Source organism: Ptychodera flava, chromosome 13, assembly GCF_041260155.1.
Source record: "Ptychodera flava strain L36383 chromosome 13, AS_Pfla_20210202, whole genome shotgun sequence".
Taxonomy (NCBI): domain Eukaryota; kingdom Metazoa; phylum Hemichordata; class Enteropneusta; family Ptychoderidae; genus Ptychodera; species Ptychodera flava.
In genome coordinates this window covers 19635959-19653466 of record NC_091940.1, presented here as the reverse complement: position 1 = coordinate 19653466, position 17508 = coordinate 19635959, and the positions used below count along the sequence as shown (strand labels likewise).

Genomic DNA, 17508 nt, shown 5'->3' with positions numbered 1-17508 from the left:
TAACACAGCAAGCATAAAAATCAGGGATCACTGTGAAAATTTTGGTACTAGACAGAGAAACAAATTACCTTTAATTTACCAGTGTCTAAATTCAAAATGGCCACCATCCCTGTGTTGACTCCAATGCGAAAAACAAAAGTTTTGATTTTCACAAAACTTAAAGATTGTGAAAACTTTGTTCAATGAAAGAGTTTCAACATGAGCCTCCACAAGTGGTAGACAGGAAAAGAATTGTTGAAACGACGATCCCAAAAACTGTGCCCTAGGCGGATTGTGCCTTGATCATGGTTGAATAGCTGACTTCTGTAAAGAACATTCATACTGGCATGATTTCTGTTGTAAAATTGAATTGCCTAACGTGTAAAGGAAGCTTAGAGTACATGTTCTAGCAACAATAAAGCTATTGTCAAGCCACTCCCATTTCCTGTAGAGAGGAGGTTTGATCACACTTTAACGGGAAATTGAAATTTTCAACTGTAACACATCACGAACAAGGTCGCAGAATGATACAGGCTACCTGTCATTGAATAGCACATCGTGAATGTCAGATTGCAGTATTAAGTTACAGGAACAGGGTATGAATGCATAATTGCTGCTTATTGAATATTTTTACTTGGTGATACTTACATGTACCTTTGAAATTCTGATTCTGAACAGGATACTGCTTCTGGGACGTACCAAGAACAGAAACTGTCAAAAATTATTATTATTTCCCATTGTATACCAGCTCTGTATACTGGTAAAATATTACTATTTGAATTTCCGCTGTTTATTAGCTTCACTGTAATTTTTCTGGAGTAATATCATGTTTTGAGATTAAATTTCATCAAAGTAAATATAAGTGAATAAAAACACAGTATGATAATATGGACAAATATTATATGTAGATTCATGTTTACTTCCTTGAACATTACTCATGATAATTTCAACAGGGATCGGAAGAAATAGACTCTTTGTTATACAGCAACCGATATGGCATTGAATGTGGACAATGTGTAGCATTTTGGATCTACAGAAATGTGTTTCCTTGATGCGTTGTGTGAATTTTAGGTCTCTTGACGATGTTTTTCGCTGAAAAAGTCAGAGATTTTTCATGTCTCTGCTGAGTAGCTCTTAAGCATTTCATTTGCAAGCAGGACGTTGAATTCCTGTGCCTCCAGGTAAAATGGAAGCACACAACAAGGTCACAGCCAAATGTAAGGTTTTCAGCTCCATTATGGAGATGCACATGTAAAAATGAAATGCCGTCTCATCTTTTAGGAGCATATCGTCTGCATTCTGAGGCTGTTTCAAGAAATACAGAATTCAAAAAAAAAAACCATTATGACATGAGATGCTGAGTATTTCTTTTCACTCTTTGCACATTTTTTTAAATTTGTATGGAAGAGACGGGGGGAAAAAGATATTGAAACTCCAGACTGTACATTATTGTTTTCTCTGTTAGGCTTCGAGAAAACACCATTTCTTGAAATGAGAAATGTTCAATCAATAATATCTATTCCCCATGAGACTGTGGTTTCCATGGCAATACTGAATTTCTTCACAGTGAGATTGAAGATATATACCCATTGCTTTCTTTGTGTAGCAGCTCTGCCTTGGGGCAACAATCGGACTCCTCGCTGAATCATCCCTACTTTTCATAAAATTTACATTTTGCGTCGTCCACAAGGCGTCTGCTGTGCGACTTCCTTTCACTACTTGAAGTGGTTTGTAGAGGGCGCTGTGCATTTGTGAGAGTTTGTGACAGCTTGCCCACTGTCTTTTCGTGTTCAGCTCTATTTGAGTACAGCAGGGCAGTTACAGCACTCGCCACCATTTTAACACCACCATGTATAGATATGGAGAGCTCATGATACCAGCTAGATGGTAGATGTTCATTTTACATTTCATTGCTATGTCTGTGTTTTCTGTACCCCTTTTCCCTCCCCCTCCCCTCCTTCCCCTACATTGCATGAAGCATTGCCCGAGGTTGAAAGTCCTGTTCTTTGAAATGATTTTGTCTTGAAATGCTTTTCAACATCCGAATCCGTGTTCACATTCTCTTAACAGTGCGTGTTGTCTTAGGTTTGCCATCTCCGTTTTGCTCAAAATGAAACCAAGAGGCATTTGGTCGCAAGTATTTTGCCGTCTACTCATAGCTGCAGTTGTTTTACTTTAACCTAAGCTGTTTCAGTGTTGCCTGTTTATGCATTAATAATCCCTTCCCTGGCACAGTTTACAAATGTGCGTGATGTCTGTTCAGCACTTTGTTTGATTGTGAGCATATATCAGTTCATCCGATTCACTCATATTGAAAATACACACTTTTGTCACAAGACTGCACGATATCGATGTGGATGTGTTGTGTATTTATATTCTCACATTTTTCATGTTTACGGCAAATGATGAGCCATTACTGAGCCTCCAGAATTATAATCTAATGTCTGTACTTTCCAGAGACTGATTTTATTTTTGATTAGGAAATTGATCATTTATTCAATTATCCTTCAAGTCATCAGTGTTTATGTTCTCCGTCTATGATTACTTTTCATGCTGAGTTCAGTGCTGAATATTGATGGCCTCCTAAGAGAAATGAACGTTTCTCGTCGTTAGAAAATGTTCCCTCGTGCGTTTTACATCAACAGGGTCTCTTTCCGTGATGATAGTGATGATTGGTTGTGATGATTTAGTTTAAATCCATAAACCACTTTTTGAGAGGAATTTCTACAAAGCAGCAACCCGTAACAGGGACAAAAATAATCGTGCTATCCAATTCCTTGGCAGAAATTCCTCAATCTTTGAATTAAAGTGTGTGAAGGAAAAAGAAATTAGAAATATATCAAAAAATCAGTTGTTGAATCGAATACAATTATTGTGTTCAATATGTTAGCATTTCTCATTACCCCTTTATTTTGTGCAATTTTTGAAAAAAAGTGGACATGTTTAATACGAGGCTTCCTAAACAAAAAGTCAAATAAATTTACAAAGATTGTGGATGTGTGCAGAGTTGAAACTTTCAGGCAAATTTCTGACCTGTGCTTCATAATAGGAACCCATTTACATGGTACACATGGGATTTCACATTGATTTAAGAAGTCAGGATTTGATAACCCCAATTATTCATAGATAGAATGCATATTTTATGTCAAACCATGATAAATCGGAAGTTTCAATATCAGCACTGCTTAAGACTTGAGAAGAAATGGTGACAACTTCCTACATGGTCAGTTGATGTACAGACTATTTGTAAATGAAATTTTGGTATTGATTTATCATCTAGGGCTGACCGAAAGAATCTGTTGTTTGTAGATTGCATGAATATACTTATTGTAATACCAGCATTCTCATGTTATCCGTTCACAATTATTACGCTCAGTGAGATAAATTACCTCGAATTTTTACTGAAAGACGTCAGGTTTGGCTTTGGACATTGACGCAAAAAACCCATAAACTGCATGAGAGAGATACTCTAATTTGTCGGCACAAGGATACTTGGTGAACTGATATGGTTATACAAAGGCACACATACCCACATTATCATTCATACACGCACAGTCGGACACAGTTGAAGATGTTTTACTCAATTCCTCTGGATTTGACAATGTTGTGTGTACACTTTCATGCCAATATATGTACACAATGTCATCATTGATACATACACAGGTGAAGATATGTTTCTCCATGCCTCTTGATTTGACAACATTGTGTATATGCTTTCATTTTAATGTATGCACACAGTTACTCATACATACGTGTACATCAATCGACATGTTAGATATAAGACACCGTGTGAAACACTGAACTACATCCACAAATACAGACAGACTCATACACACATATGCGAACATGTATACAAACACATCCATGTTTGCACACACTTGCATGCACTCACAACCTCAGCTTGGCAAATATATTCTATTTTTCACCTCTGATATCAGAACGAAGCATAACCTCGTCAACAGTCTGAACTAGTAATGGTGCGCGGCTCTTGGTGTTTTAAGGTGGTACAAAAGTTGACCTTATATTCCACTAACTATCCTTTTTTGTTCTCCTTTTGCTTTCCATGCTCACTAACCACCACAGGAATGGCATATTTGAGAGAATTTACGATCCACTCGCTCTGACACCTCTCGAACTCTTTGACTATCATCGAGATGGATATTTTGAGAGGTAGCCATGTCTTGTGTCTCTGTGGGTCCACTCATGATCCATGTGGACAAGTTCTTTCTGTTCTGCTGTCTGACTATGCACACATTCTATTTTTATTTGATCTCTCTGCTTGCTTCTGTTCTCGCATTTGCATCATAACTCCTGCAACCATGGTCTGTGATTTAGGTGTATTCCAGATAGCCATTATAGATTAATCTGCAGTTATTTTCAGATTTTGTTGTTATCACTCTGAAAATAGATGTGCCGTGTCAGACAAAATGACATATCACCCAGAGGAAAAGTGATAATGCCTAATTGCAGTATCAATCATCGCAGTGGTTAAATACACTGTATCAAACAAACAGTTGATAGCATGCCTCTCAAATTGCTACCACCAGGGGGTGCTGTTCATGTCAGTCGTGTGGTCGTTACCTTACTGTTCCTGTCGACTCTAAAGGTGACAACTGCATTCATATCCTGATATGGTTGCTTGAGTTGAATTGCCAAGCCTATCATTCGTTTGCAATCAAAAACATGTTCTTTACATTTTTCATTACTTTCATTTTGTTTTGTTTGTTTTCATCGGTATCTGGTGCTATGCGTTGCTGTTATTTTTAGCTTCTTGCTTTGAATTGTAGCTTGCATGTTTTTGCATCGTTACCATCAATGACATTTATTTTCAAGAGCTACCACATTCTCTCTTTCATCGAACAACTTTTCTTTTGCGCTGTCAAGACAAAACACTCAGAGTTATGTTTTGTCCTTATAATTTCAAGTTTATGTTTGTTTTCTCTTCTATTCTACAACAATATTCTATTATATACAAGTATATGCACACTCTTCATTCATGGCCGTTTCTTATTAATTTGTTACCAATGTTCACGAGCACTTGCATCTATCTCTGAATGGCACCCAATTTCCTACACATTCCACTCTAAGCAGAATACTTCCTTTGCAATAACACTATGGGAATGTCCCATGTCTTGGTACATAGGGATGTTTCTGTAAAAAATATCGTTTCTCCCCTTATTGATATTTTTATATCATACAATTTGTTTTGGAGATGAATTTTCACCAAAATGTGGTGGAGAAACCGTGGCAAGTTTGCAGGCCAGGCCCTTGTGAAATTTGTTCTTCTCCAATGTGCCATTCCTGGACATTGATGATTGGTGAATATTTTCATAAACCTAATTTCTTCCATGGTTTGTGCAATACAACACTGAGATATGTCTGTAAATTATTAATTGTATTATCAAATACTGAAAATGAATTTTCTGTTATCCTTCATGTAAACTGGATTCCACACAAGCTTTAGCTTCCCTGTAGTAACCTGTTCTGCTTGGCAATAAGTCTACAAACATATGTTACTATATACTTTTGGGCATAAAAAGGGCCTTGCCTGTACAACACTGATTTCTCGAAAACTCTTGCCGCCCCTGTCGTTTACAGTGTTTGTGTATGGTCATAGGTGTTCTGGATGTAATAACATTAAAACTGGTGTAGAATTAATGATGTGCGTGTTAAACTGCATGATGTCTGTCACGGTTTATGGTTCTCTGCATGCATGAAATTGTTCTGTCCACCCCTAGAATACTAAATCTTTTGCTGCAAGCCTATTGCCTTGTCTGCATACTATGGCTTGTTTCATTCTTAAATCAGGGGTGACAATGCAAGTGTAGTCACATTGCTTTCCAAGTATTTGCACTGCATAAAACTTTCATGAAAACAAGAGAATTACTCTCCGGCTAATCTGTCACATATGATACTTTTTGTGCATTGCAAGGTTGATATCACAGTGTTAGGCTTTTTTTTTTAAGTGACACACAGACCAAGCATACAGACATTACAGTCTTTCATCATTTTGCTCATGAGTCAAACCAATTGGAAATTTTTTGTGTGATTTTTATATAGGACAAATCAGGGATTAACTGAGTCTTTACATTTTTCTTCTAATGTATTACTAGTAAGTCTCAAACCTAGGTATTTTTGTCCAGCTACACTTTGACATAGAGACAGAATTTCTGTTTTTGTACGTCCACATTTTTAAATTTCTTGACTATTTTGAATGATTAATAATGTAATTTTTTTTGCAGCCCTGTGATCGTTGACATTTTTTCACCTTGCAGTTTTTTGCAGATTTTTTGATAGTCTCTGAGTCCAGTTTTAATGCAGCAGTTTGAGAATTTTTGTACTTCTTTCAGTCAAGCTGTTTGAATGGTTGCAGTTAGCCAATTTTTTTTCCTTTTCAGCTGGTTTGTTAATATTTTTGTAATTAATTGCCTTCACTTTTGTAGCTATGGAATTGTTTATAAGTGGCAATTGTAATGAAGTGTGATATGGTTGTACGTGATATCCTCCCATTGTATGCCTTCCATGTGTCTCGCCATGTTTGTAAAATTTCCACCACCTTTAATATGCTATTTGTTGTGCACGAGAAAGAATGACCATTATCTTTGTGGTGTTTTTTTTTTTCTTGCCCATCACCAACAGACCAGGCTTTGGACCCAGGGTGTCGCCAGTGTCCATGGCCCCATCAATACCCCCGGCTAAGAGAGCAAGACGCGATTTCACCACACCTCAAAGAACTGTTGCCACTTTCAAGAAAACCACCACACCGGTCAAAGCTGTCACACCAGGTAGTGCGATGAACAGTTCCTACTAACACAAACATGGCAAAGGAACCGCTCCTGTGGAAAATCAGGAATTTAAACCAAGATAAAATCCTTCTTCTCCCTAGGGTTTACAGTGTACAATCACCAGCTGAATCCAGTTTAAATTATACACAAGTTCTCGAAAGTAGCAGATCAAACTAACTCCACAAATTCTATCTGATTCCTTCTGCCATCTGTTCAGTAGCCATGGTCAGCCTGGCTATAGGTTGTATTTTTTGAAAATAACAAAATTGTAAAAGGTATGGCTAGCTGTTTTCAACATGAATTTCGTATATGTCGAAGATATTATAGGCCAAAAAAATACTATACACAAAATTAAGTTTTGTCCAAAAACAGGATTAAGATGTGAAAGTACTTTATGGAAAAATGGTAATTTTATACCTATGCCAAAATTACGAGAATTATCTGGAAGACTGTCTGGCCTCCAGTGTGCCCTAGAACTTTTAAGATTTTGTAATTATTTTGGTCAACATATGAATTTCTTGAAAGTGCCCATTGGTTAGCTCCATACCAATAATAGATGATATGAAAGATGTCACAGACAATAGAGAACACTCATAAGGTGGGGGCGTGGGGGAGCAATTTTCTAACTGTAAATGAGAAGTACAAACAAAATTTGCTGATCACCAAACATATGGCTGATTTGTGTGCCATGCAATTGTAATTATGTTGCTAGACTCTGTCACAGCCCCTTGCTGGCTACGTACTATGGTCCTTTCCTGTCCTGATTGTAGGTAGCCCAGGTCAGCAAGCTGGCATGATCAGAACTGGCGGGGGATATGCCAGCTTGCTGAGCCAAGCTACACCAGTTCAGACTCACAGCAGGAGAAGGCCACAGTCCATAGCCAGCGAAGGGGCTGTTAGAAAATCTATTGTGTTTTGTATCCCTACTTGTCCATATCAATAATTAAAACATCACTGTTGTTTTGTCCTTCTGGAGACTTTACAGACTTCTTAACTAACAGAACTGGTACAAACATATTTAGGTGAAAACCACTTGTATGTGCGTCATGATTCAGTAAGCAGAAAAGTTGTAGTTTTAGCAAATGAAATGTGATTTATCCATTACTGTATGACCATGAAATAACAAATCCTGTACAAAATATCATGGCTAAAATGGTTTATGAGCTGTTGCTGTTATCCAAAGAAAAGTCCTATACCTGAGACTGACTGACTCTTTCTGAATTATTTCTGTGGCAATTTCAGTGTCTGCAGCACAGGACATACTCATATGTGGCAGTTGCAAAGAACAGTTCGCCGACCTTGACGATCTCCAAGAACACAAACGACAGACCTGCTCTCTAAAGTTTGCGTGCAAGTGTGTTGTCAAGAGCAGCTCAGGTGAAATGCTCTACAGTTGTTATTCATCCTCCAGAGATGGAGGTTTAAAGATCCGTCCCTCGAGGGGGGTTACTCCTTTCCCGCCTCTTTCCTCTCTTCCACTGAGGAAAAGTAGAAAGCAGTGCCCCGGATTGATGGATCTTCCAGTCTACCACCTTAGTTTACATTTGTGTTAACCCTTTGCAGTCCAGAGCGCCCTCAAACGCCCTATGGGGGTGCGGCCAAAGCGCCCGAAAGCGCCCGAACATTCCAGACTTCCGGGTCGATTTGAAAATGCGGAAACGTAACGGTTTTCCGTGATGAACGTATCATCATTTTCTGATGACGTACTAAGCAAATGTTAGGCTACATTTTCCCGCTCATAAATATACAGGTTGCCATTAAAAGTTTTTGCACAAAATCGATCGATGTTATCTCAGACGCGTCGCTAAGTTTGAATTTTAAATTTTTGTTTACATCCTACCGTAGCGTCAATCCTCACTGAAAAATCGCGGATGTCGGTCGCTCGAATACCTAAATCATGAGAATTTTCCTTGACAATGACGAAAAGGAGGAATTTGAAGGCTTTTCAGACGTAGACACAGTGAGTGACATAGACGTTGGCGAGATCGATGCAGCGCTACGGCAAATACTCCAGTTTAGGACTTCAAACTGTAACCGGAAGCGCCCGATATCTTGCATGAGATCCATCGTCGTCCCATGGTATAAAATTTTGATCTTCCAAATTTTCTGGTCGCTGAATCTGGCCCTTAGCATCGTTTAGGTGTCAGAGCTCATCCAGTAGATTATTTTTTCTGTTGATTCCATTTTCAAAACGTAGAAACAGTGAGTGACATTGACGTAGGTGAGATCGATGCAGCGCTACGGCAAGTACATGCTGCATGCAAACTATAACCGGAAGCGCCCGATAAATAGTGTGAGATCTCATAGGGTCGCCTCGTGGTACAAAATTTCGATCTTCTAAATTTTCTGGTCGCTGAATCTGGTTCTTATCATAGTTTAGGCATCGAGCTCAGCCGTTAGATTATTTTCTCTGTTAATTCCGCCGCCTTTCCGTCAACAAGTTGTCGATGAAATCAACCACTACGCGACTCAGTGTCGATGGCCCGGCGCCGACGTAAACCAGTACTGGTATGAGACGAAGGTTGATGAAATGCGGGCGTTCATAGCAAATATTTTGATCGAAATTCACACCATGCCAGATGTAAATGACCACTACGCAACTCAGTGTCGATGGCCCGGCGCCGACGTAAACCAGTACTGGTATGAGACGAAGGTTGATGAAATGCGGGCGTTCATAGCAAAATATTTTGATCGAAATTCACACCATGCCAGATGTAAATGACTACTGGTCAACAGACGACAGATTACAAGTACCGGGGATCGCAAAAGTAATGCCAAAGAACCGATATCAGAAGTATTTTCATGTCAATGATAATGAACTCGTTGTGCCCGCGGGTGACCTCAACCGTGCATGATCGTACGTTCAAAGTTCGACCTCATCTTGACCTCAGGCGTTCAATTTCTTTTCCCGCAAATTACGGTCATTTCGCCAGCTGTCGATTGATTGATTAGGCTATGATAAAATTCAAAGGCCATATGATGCAGTACATGCAAGCCAAGCCAGTCAAGTAGTATTTCAAAGTTTAGATGCTTACTTGTCCCCTTAGCGGATACTGTCTGAGCTTCGATCCCCAGAATTTATTGGAAAGAAGGTGGACGTACACGGTACAGGCGCCAAAAAGAGAACTATCGTACCCTCATTTTTTTGAATTAAAGACACTTTATAAATAAATACATTTATTTTGTTGTAAATTTGATAATTTTGTGTTCGATATTACTTTTACTTTATAATACGTTTAAAATGATGCAAACATTTCCTCAATGTGCCATGAAATTTGCACAAGCTAGTTGATGATATATAATATATGTACGGCAAATTCTCGTCTCTATGATGCTACAACAATTGCAAAATTAGAAAACATTGATTTTCAAAATAACATCATGTAAAAAAAGAAGAAACACTCAAATTATGTGTTTTGTTTATTTTTATTTCATCTGGGACTTTTTACCTGAAAAGGAAAGTGTAAAACTGCGCAATAAATCAGCTGCTGCCAGCTTCATTTGATGAGGAAAGTGTCAAGAAATTTTCTTGAATTCCCCATAAGCAATATATCATTGGAAAGAAAATTTTATAAGCTTTAAAACAATTTCATGTTGCTGTAGTCAGTTTTGAGCCACTTTATTACAAATTTGGAATAAACAATACACTGTTAATGATTACAGAATATTTTAATTTTTGAGTGGGGAGTTCTGGTCTCCACTGTACATTGTTATGCAATGAGCTGGTTTACATTTGTGTTAATATGTGATGAACTGTGCATATTGTAGAAGTAATCAGTCAGAGTAGAGACATGTCAGGAACATCTCTGACTCAGAGATTTCCCAACCCTTTCACAGCCACCCCCCTGAATTTTGGTATGACCCTTATTGTTTTCTATGGGGAGGTTGGACCTCTTTAACCTGTTCACCCCCAATTCCCTGTAAACAGGTCCACTGCCACCATTGATAACAATGGGATCGGGCCAAACCACGGTGGTGAAAGGGTTAAAGGGGGAGGGGTGACAGAGTGAAGATTCACAGAGTCATTAAAGTAATTTTACATGTGTCAGATAGTTCGTGGTTGTGGCAGCCGTCAAGGATGTTTGTTGAAGTAGTGTGGATCAGGCGGCCAACTGGCTTAGTACCATGGTTTTAAACTGGAGTCATATCACCATGGTGACAGACAATGGATGGACAAGTTTAGAAGAGAATGTGGAGAGAGAGAGAGAGAGAGAGAGAGAGAGAGAGAGAGAGAGAGAGAGAGAGAGAGAGAGAGATGGAGACCATGAAAGAAGCATAAGTGCAGTGAAGAGACAGTGAGACAGACAGGTACACGTAGAAGATTGAGAAGCGATGACCTGTTAAGACAGGTGTGCATGTGGTTAGAAAGAGAGTTGTAGACATGTTTTCAGTCAGGAAATTGACTATTATGTGAAACTCAGACTCTGCCATGAGTATGTGTTGTTGTGTCTGGAACTGAGATAGAAAATGTCACCAAGAAGTCTGCCGTCTTGGTGATAGTGCCCAGTTAATACACACATTTGATTAATGAAGACAGCTGAAATAGATTGACTTGCTATACGGGTATGTTGTACAATGTTAACTGATTTCCATTTAAATTGACTGTTTCAGAGTTTCCGGAGCCTTCAGAGTGGCTGTGTAATATGTGCAACGAAAAGTTTGACTCGGCCTGGTTGTTGATGAGGCATTCCACGACCACCCACGAAATACAGATCTACGTCGACAAGAAGCCGTCGACGGCATCAGACAAGGATGAGGAGAAACCCGCGGAGCAGAAGGAAGGGGAGGGGGGAGAGAATGGTGATCCCATGGAAGTGAAAACTGACAACAAAGAAGAAGATGCTGACGCTGATGCTGATGCTGATGCAGATGCCGAGGATGATCAAAATGGACAGGTTTCTCAGGTTGGTTTGCAGGGGTTTTTTGAGTTTCATTGTGCCTAAGGATTACAAGCAACTTTTATGGTGTTCTCAGTGAGTTGTTGTGTAGCCTTTGAATAGGCATATTGGTCTCACCTGAAGTGAAACATTTGTCTCTCATTGGTTTGACATTACTTTAATTTGAATTTAAATGACTTTTAATAATCAAAGCTGCCCTAAACATCGCTAGCTATCAGGAAATAGCCACATGCCATGGATGTTACTGCATAAACTTGACATTGAGATGCCTGGTATCCTATCCAACCACAAGTCTTGGTTGTAAAAACTCTGTCCCTAGTATTGACAAGTTACTTCAAATGTTGTCTGCTTGTGGTAGATTCTAAAGAAAAAATGACAAATACAATCATATATTGAACATTGTATCTGCCTGTTAGTATGAGAGCTGCCCCGTTGTGAGATTTCAATAGTTCAAGTGTGAAACCGAATGAAACATGGTGGTGTAAAAACAGGAAACTGGTCAGGACTATTACTGCTGCAGATTTGGTATCCATACTTTGAGAATCTGCAACTGGCTGGTAGGCATTATTTGAAGCACAGTTGTTAAAAAAGTGTGTAAGCTAGACTAGCGACTAAATGAAATGTTGAATCATCTCATTGCAAGACTGCAAAAGACAGGGACACTAACTGTACGAACGAAACAATTTCGCCAGTCGGAGTAATTAAATCAATATTTTCATATATTCAAAGCTTCATTCACATTGATGGCATGAGCATCAAATTTTCAGACACAAAATATCATTTGATAGTTTAGAAAATTTAGCTGCAACACAGAGGTTTTTGAGGAAAGCAGCCATGAAAATTGTCGTATAATTCCATTGCAATTTATTTTCACATACAGGAAGAAGAGGATGCTCTATTGGCCGAAGATGCAAATGAGGAGGAAACTAAGGAGGCTGAATGAATGAAAGACCCTCTATCTCCCCCTGGCGCAGTACAGTAAAACTCCCTGACCTTGACTTTCAGTACATTCAATTGGTTCTCGAGACTTTAATTTACATGAGCGACCATCATTTTTAAAAAAACTTTTGTCAATATGATTTAAAAAGTAGCCATGCATTCATGTTGGCCGACTGATGTCATGATAAGTGAATATATTTTTTGAATTGTTGATATAGGATGGCTTAAAGAAATGAGAATTGAATTTAATCAGTTCTTTTGCCCAGCAAGCGGAAAAGTTGTTTTGCATGGCTTTCGCTGACAATTTGCCAAACTCATGTACCAACAGTATTTGTGAAGCTCGTATAAAAAGCGGTATTAAGATGTAGTACTCAATCAACCAACCAAAATACTTCAGTTTCAACTTACCTGTCCATGTATTGTGATTTTCAAATTCCGTTTTATGTTCCGTCACATTTTATTTAACAGTTGAGGTGAAACCTTATTTGATTCTGTCAAAATTAACGTCAAAAGAAAAAGGATTTTCAGTTATTACATCCATTGTGTATTGATAAATCGAGAATGGAAGAAGTTTTCTAAATTTGCCCTTTTCTCAATTTGATTTGTCTTGTTAAAAGCACTTGTCATCGATTTTCTTTATTTTAGGTTTTGATCAAAAAATTGTGGTTACTGTTTGTTTTTGTTTTTGTTTGTTTTTTTATCCCAGTACAAATGACTTTTTCTTATTTCTCGGTGATCTAACCGCTGTTTGAATCATCCACTTCAAGAACTAACAACTCATTCTAGCCTATTGAAATAATTTTTGTTTTCACTTATTCAGAAAAATCCACATACTACGATTACATTGATGGTTTTACTTCTGTCAAAATTGATCACTTTAATCAGAGGGAACAAGAGATGAGATTGTATTTCAGAATTGCAGGCATATCAACTTTTATGAAATATTCTAGACTCTACACGTCTCTTTAGATTGTAAATTTTTAATCGGATACTTGGTATTTGTGGTGTCTATCGGTGGTGTTGGTTTCATAGTGGTATCTTTAACCTAGTGCCTTACACGGAACTACCCACAATGTGATGAACAGGACCGCTCCAGCTTCAGGAATCATACACAGCGCCCTCTTGAGTTGTGCGAGCAAAGGCTGACATAGAAGCTTAAATGAATAAGTACCACGGTATTTGTCGATTTTAATGTGAGTGATCCAGTCATACAATACAGAACCATATATGGAGATGATTAATATTTTCAACTAAAAATTCCTGGCATTATCTTGTCGCTGTCTGAGTTACCTCAGGCTTGGTACGTGAAAGAAACACTTTGTAATGTCAGTTTTTTTAAAAACACCAAATCTGCCTTTGGAGAAGATTATTTGCAATTAGAGCCTTACTGGAAGGAAAGTTGCACATCTTACCCAAAAAAAACTATATATGGAATTGTCTATGCTACTGTTTAGACTGAACCATTCCTTACAAAGGGGTGTGCTGATCTGCAAAAAAACCTGTTCATGACACTGTGTATCATTGTCTTTACTATTGCTGTTCTTGTCATGGGCCAAAAAAATTCTTTAAAAAATGAATTCTGAATAAATACCAAAAGAAAAAAATTGTGACTCAATTTATTCTGTAGCTATGTCATGATGCGAAATATGAGTCTGTTTTACAAAATTTGAACCAGATTGTATATTTTTGTGATTTCTTGGTCGTTTCCATAGCAGTAGAGACAAAGTTATATTATTCAAGTCCTTTTGGTGTTTATTTTTTGTTTTAGCTTCAGATGTTTCAAGTTTTTCATGTCTGTTGTGTGTCACCTGTCATTTTTGTGATGTAAATGAACCCTTCCTTAACCTGGTCTAGTTGCCACATGTTGAAAGATAAATTTACCTTGTAATACTTATCCCAGTTTCAAGTTCATGTATGTCACTTCAGCGATACCTGCCAGTTCAATAGTCTATTTCTCAAAACCAGAACTTGACGTGTACAATGTTTTTTTTTCCATGTGATTTTCCGTACTGTCCTGCCTCATTTCCCATCGTGCACTGGGGTCTACATCCTTTCTTTTCCTGTACAAGGTACAAGTTACACTGTCATCTGAAGATTGAATATCATTGCCAAAATTTTGTTTTAATGTAGAGTGTATGAAAGATGAACACCATCTGTTGATTGAAATGACAAGTTCAATTGCAAATTACTTGGCCTGCAGCTAACCGAATACTCAAATCACAGTTTGCTGATGAACTATCTTTCTTTTCAACCATGTTGGTATAAAGAGGTAAATGATACATAGAATTGGAAGGCAGTCACTATAAGGGTTCTCATTTGTTAGTTGTCTGTACATCCCTCTTGAAATATTCACAATACCTCCACAATCCTACTAGACTCTACTACATACATTTGGGTTTTTTTCTTGCCATCTGTAATTTTCCTGACTTATATACAGATGCTGTATCCAGTTTGTATCTTGAGTTTTAGGAATGTTGCCTTTCTATATAAGAGTGTGTTCTGAAAGGTACTTGACACCTTGTCATAGCTTTGTACAGAGACTCAGAGTAAGACACAGTGCTAGCAAATTAGTAAGACTCTCAATGGCAATGGGACTGAAGGGGAAGCAAGGTGCTAAACCAATACATCCCAACCTTCCCCACCCACCTTTCAGTGCAGTGGTCCGTTATTACCATGTGACCAGTGTGCCCAAACCTTCCCCACCTACCTTTAAGTGCAGTGGTCCATTGTTACAATCATAAGGGTGTCGGCAGAGTCCCATGGTTGAAGGGAAATATTGGAAAGCAAAAGTTACAAATGACAGTGTATAAAGATGTGAAAGGATTTTTTTTTCAAATTCTGCCGGAGTACATTTATTTTGCTTTTCTTATTCAGACATTGTCTTGTAATCTGAGATGTGTATCTACTTATTCGTAGCAATTTTACTCAAAATTCAATCACGTGTTACAGAGTTTTAGGGACTGACCTTTGAAATCTGCAGGGGTGAGTCGAAAAAAGGCAAGAGTCTGTGGATAAAAATACTGTTAAAAAAATTCTTCACAGCTTTGCAATGTTTACAAAATATTTTAATATGACTTGAGAAAGAAAAAAAGTGATGAAAGCTCTTCTAACTCGATATAACAAAATTCAAATCTTGGAATGCCAAAAAAAAGTTTTGCATGTTGTCATGATGACCACCCTCCAAGATGTAATGGTACATCCCTTATAATCATATGTTTCAGTGCAGTGGACCACCTTCAAAGGTCAAAGTTCAAATTTCATTTTCCACATTCTTTCATCTGATTACCAATAGTGATACATCTCAAAAGATACATTTCAGTTTCATTCTTTTTGTGTTTTCATGTTAATAACTCTTGAGTACAGTCTATTGTGAACTTAACCTTGACTATTTTTTTCTGATGTTCTGCAGTTTTTCATTTGTGATCAAAAAAGTAGAGCATAATAATTTGTAGAAATATGTCATGTAAAAGCTTCTTAGGCCCAGCTGAAAAAATAACAAAAAAACTGATAGTTTATAAATATCATGCTGCTCGAAATCTATGTAGTATTTGAACAAACGATTGAAGCAAATCACTGTCTAACAAATCAGGGATGGTAGCAACCGATACAAAGCCATTGGTAAATTGGCCCATACGGTATTCGTACTCAGCCACTTGTTTGTGTGCTACTGAGAAAATTTAATATGAAACGTGCACACTGGTTTCAAAAATCTCAGTTCACTTCTTATTCTGTAAATGCTTTACTATGATGCACCTAATAAAAGTTGATCTTTTAACGTCACCCTTGAGTCTTTTACACTATATATAATTTGTTCTGGTTTTAAAAGTCAACTTCTGTTGCCAAAAAATAGGTGCCTGACATTTAAAATGTCTCAAGAGTCAGCTATGTGGAATTGGGCCTTTTTACAACAATACCGATACCAAAGTATAAGATTTGCACATTTTCCTGTCTTTGTGCTCTGCCAAATCTGATTCCAGTTTGTTGTTTTTCTGCAAATGTGTATCTCACCACTTTTAAACAGTAAGATTTTAGATTTCATTGTATCCAAGAAGACATTCTTAATATCGACATTGAATCATAAATTTCAAATGTTTTTGATTTCTCATGTGAAGTTACACGGTTATGAAAAAATGTTGTGTCAGAAAATCTTAAATCTGACTTATAATTTCATTTTTTTTAAAGTTTCCATAGATAGTTACATTCAACTCTGCCAACATCTACTCTAGGTTTTTTTTGGAGTAAATTTTGTGATAAATGTAAGCTTTAATTCTGTCACATGCTGCTGTTACATAGTTGGTTCTTACTTTTATCTTGGTCCGTGACCAATGTGTCTAATAAACTTTGACAATGAATCTGTAAAAAAATATCGGTGTCCTATGATTGCTTTGTTTTTTCACCCTTATCCTGCCAAGTTCATATGCAACCATCAGGTCAAGTTGGTTGAAACTCCTGAGGCGTAATTGGGACAAGAACAAGAAAGTGTCTTTCCCAAATGGAGTAAACACAATGGCAAATACATCAAACTTAGAGTTGATGGAGTTATATATATTATTGCATACAGTATGGGAAACTACAATACTTCAACAGTCCATGTTACTACAGTTATTGCCTTGTGATCTGAATGTTGACGTTTGGCCGAAACGTTTTCAGATTGTCTTTCACCCTTCATGTTACCCACTGACAGATATTGGACCACTGTACCTCCAGGCATGCATGCCCCCCCCCCACCCGTGTTCATCGTGCAAACCAGTCATCAAAACTCTTCCACTTTCTCATAACATACATTACATGTCACACGCTGGTTTCTGTTTGTTTGTTCATTGAAACATCCATGCTGCAACTCAATTTGGCAAACTGCTGTTGCATTCCAATATTTTCGAGCCCAAACATATTCCTAATGGGTCTTT

At 37.8% G+C, this 17508-nt stretch overlaps 1 protein-coding gene across 10 annotated transcripts in view; it reads left to right on the top strand.

Moving 5' to 3' along the window:
- LOC139147741 (RNA-binding Raly-like protein) overlaps positions 1-16965 on the top strand; it is a 133722-nt gene extending 116757 nt beyond the window's left edge. For 5 of the 10 annotated variants that reach the window (XM_070718913.1, XM_070718910.1, XM_070718911.1 and 2 more), the window contains 5 exons: positions 4063-4149; positions 6619-6764; positions 8007-8141; positions 11376-11668; positions 12543-16965. In XM_070718913.1, coding sequence (XP_070575014.1) covers positions 4063-4149; positions 6619-6764; positions 8007-8141; positions 11376-11668; positions 12543-12605 — 724 coding nt within the window. In that variant the 3' untranslated portion in view covers positions 12606-16965. The remainder of the gene's footprint in view (positions 1-4062; positions 4150-6618; positions 6765-8006; positions 8142-11375; positions 11669-12542) is intronic. The other 5 variants (XM_070718914.1, XM_070718917.1, XM_070718915.1 and 2 more) reach the window with 1 other exon arrangement.
- The last annotated feature ends 543 nt before the right edge of the window (positions 16966-17508 follow it).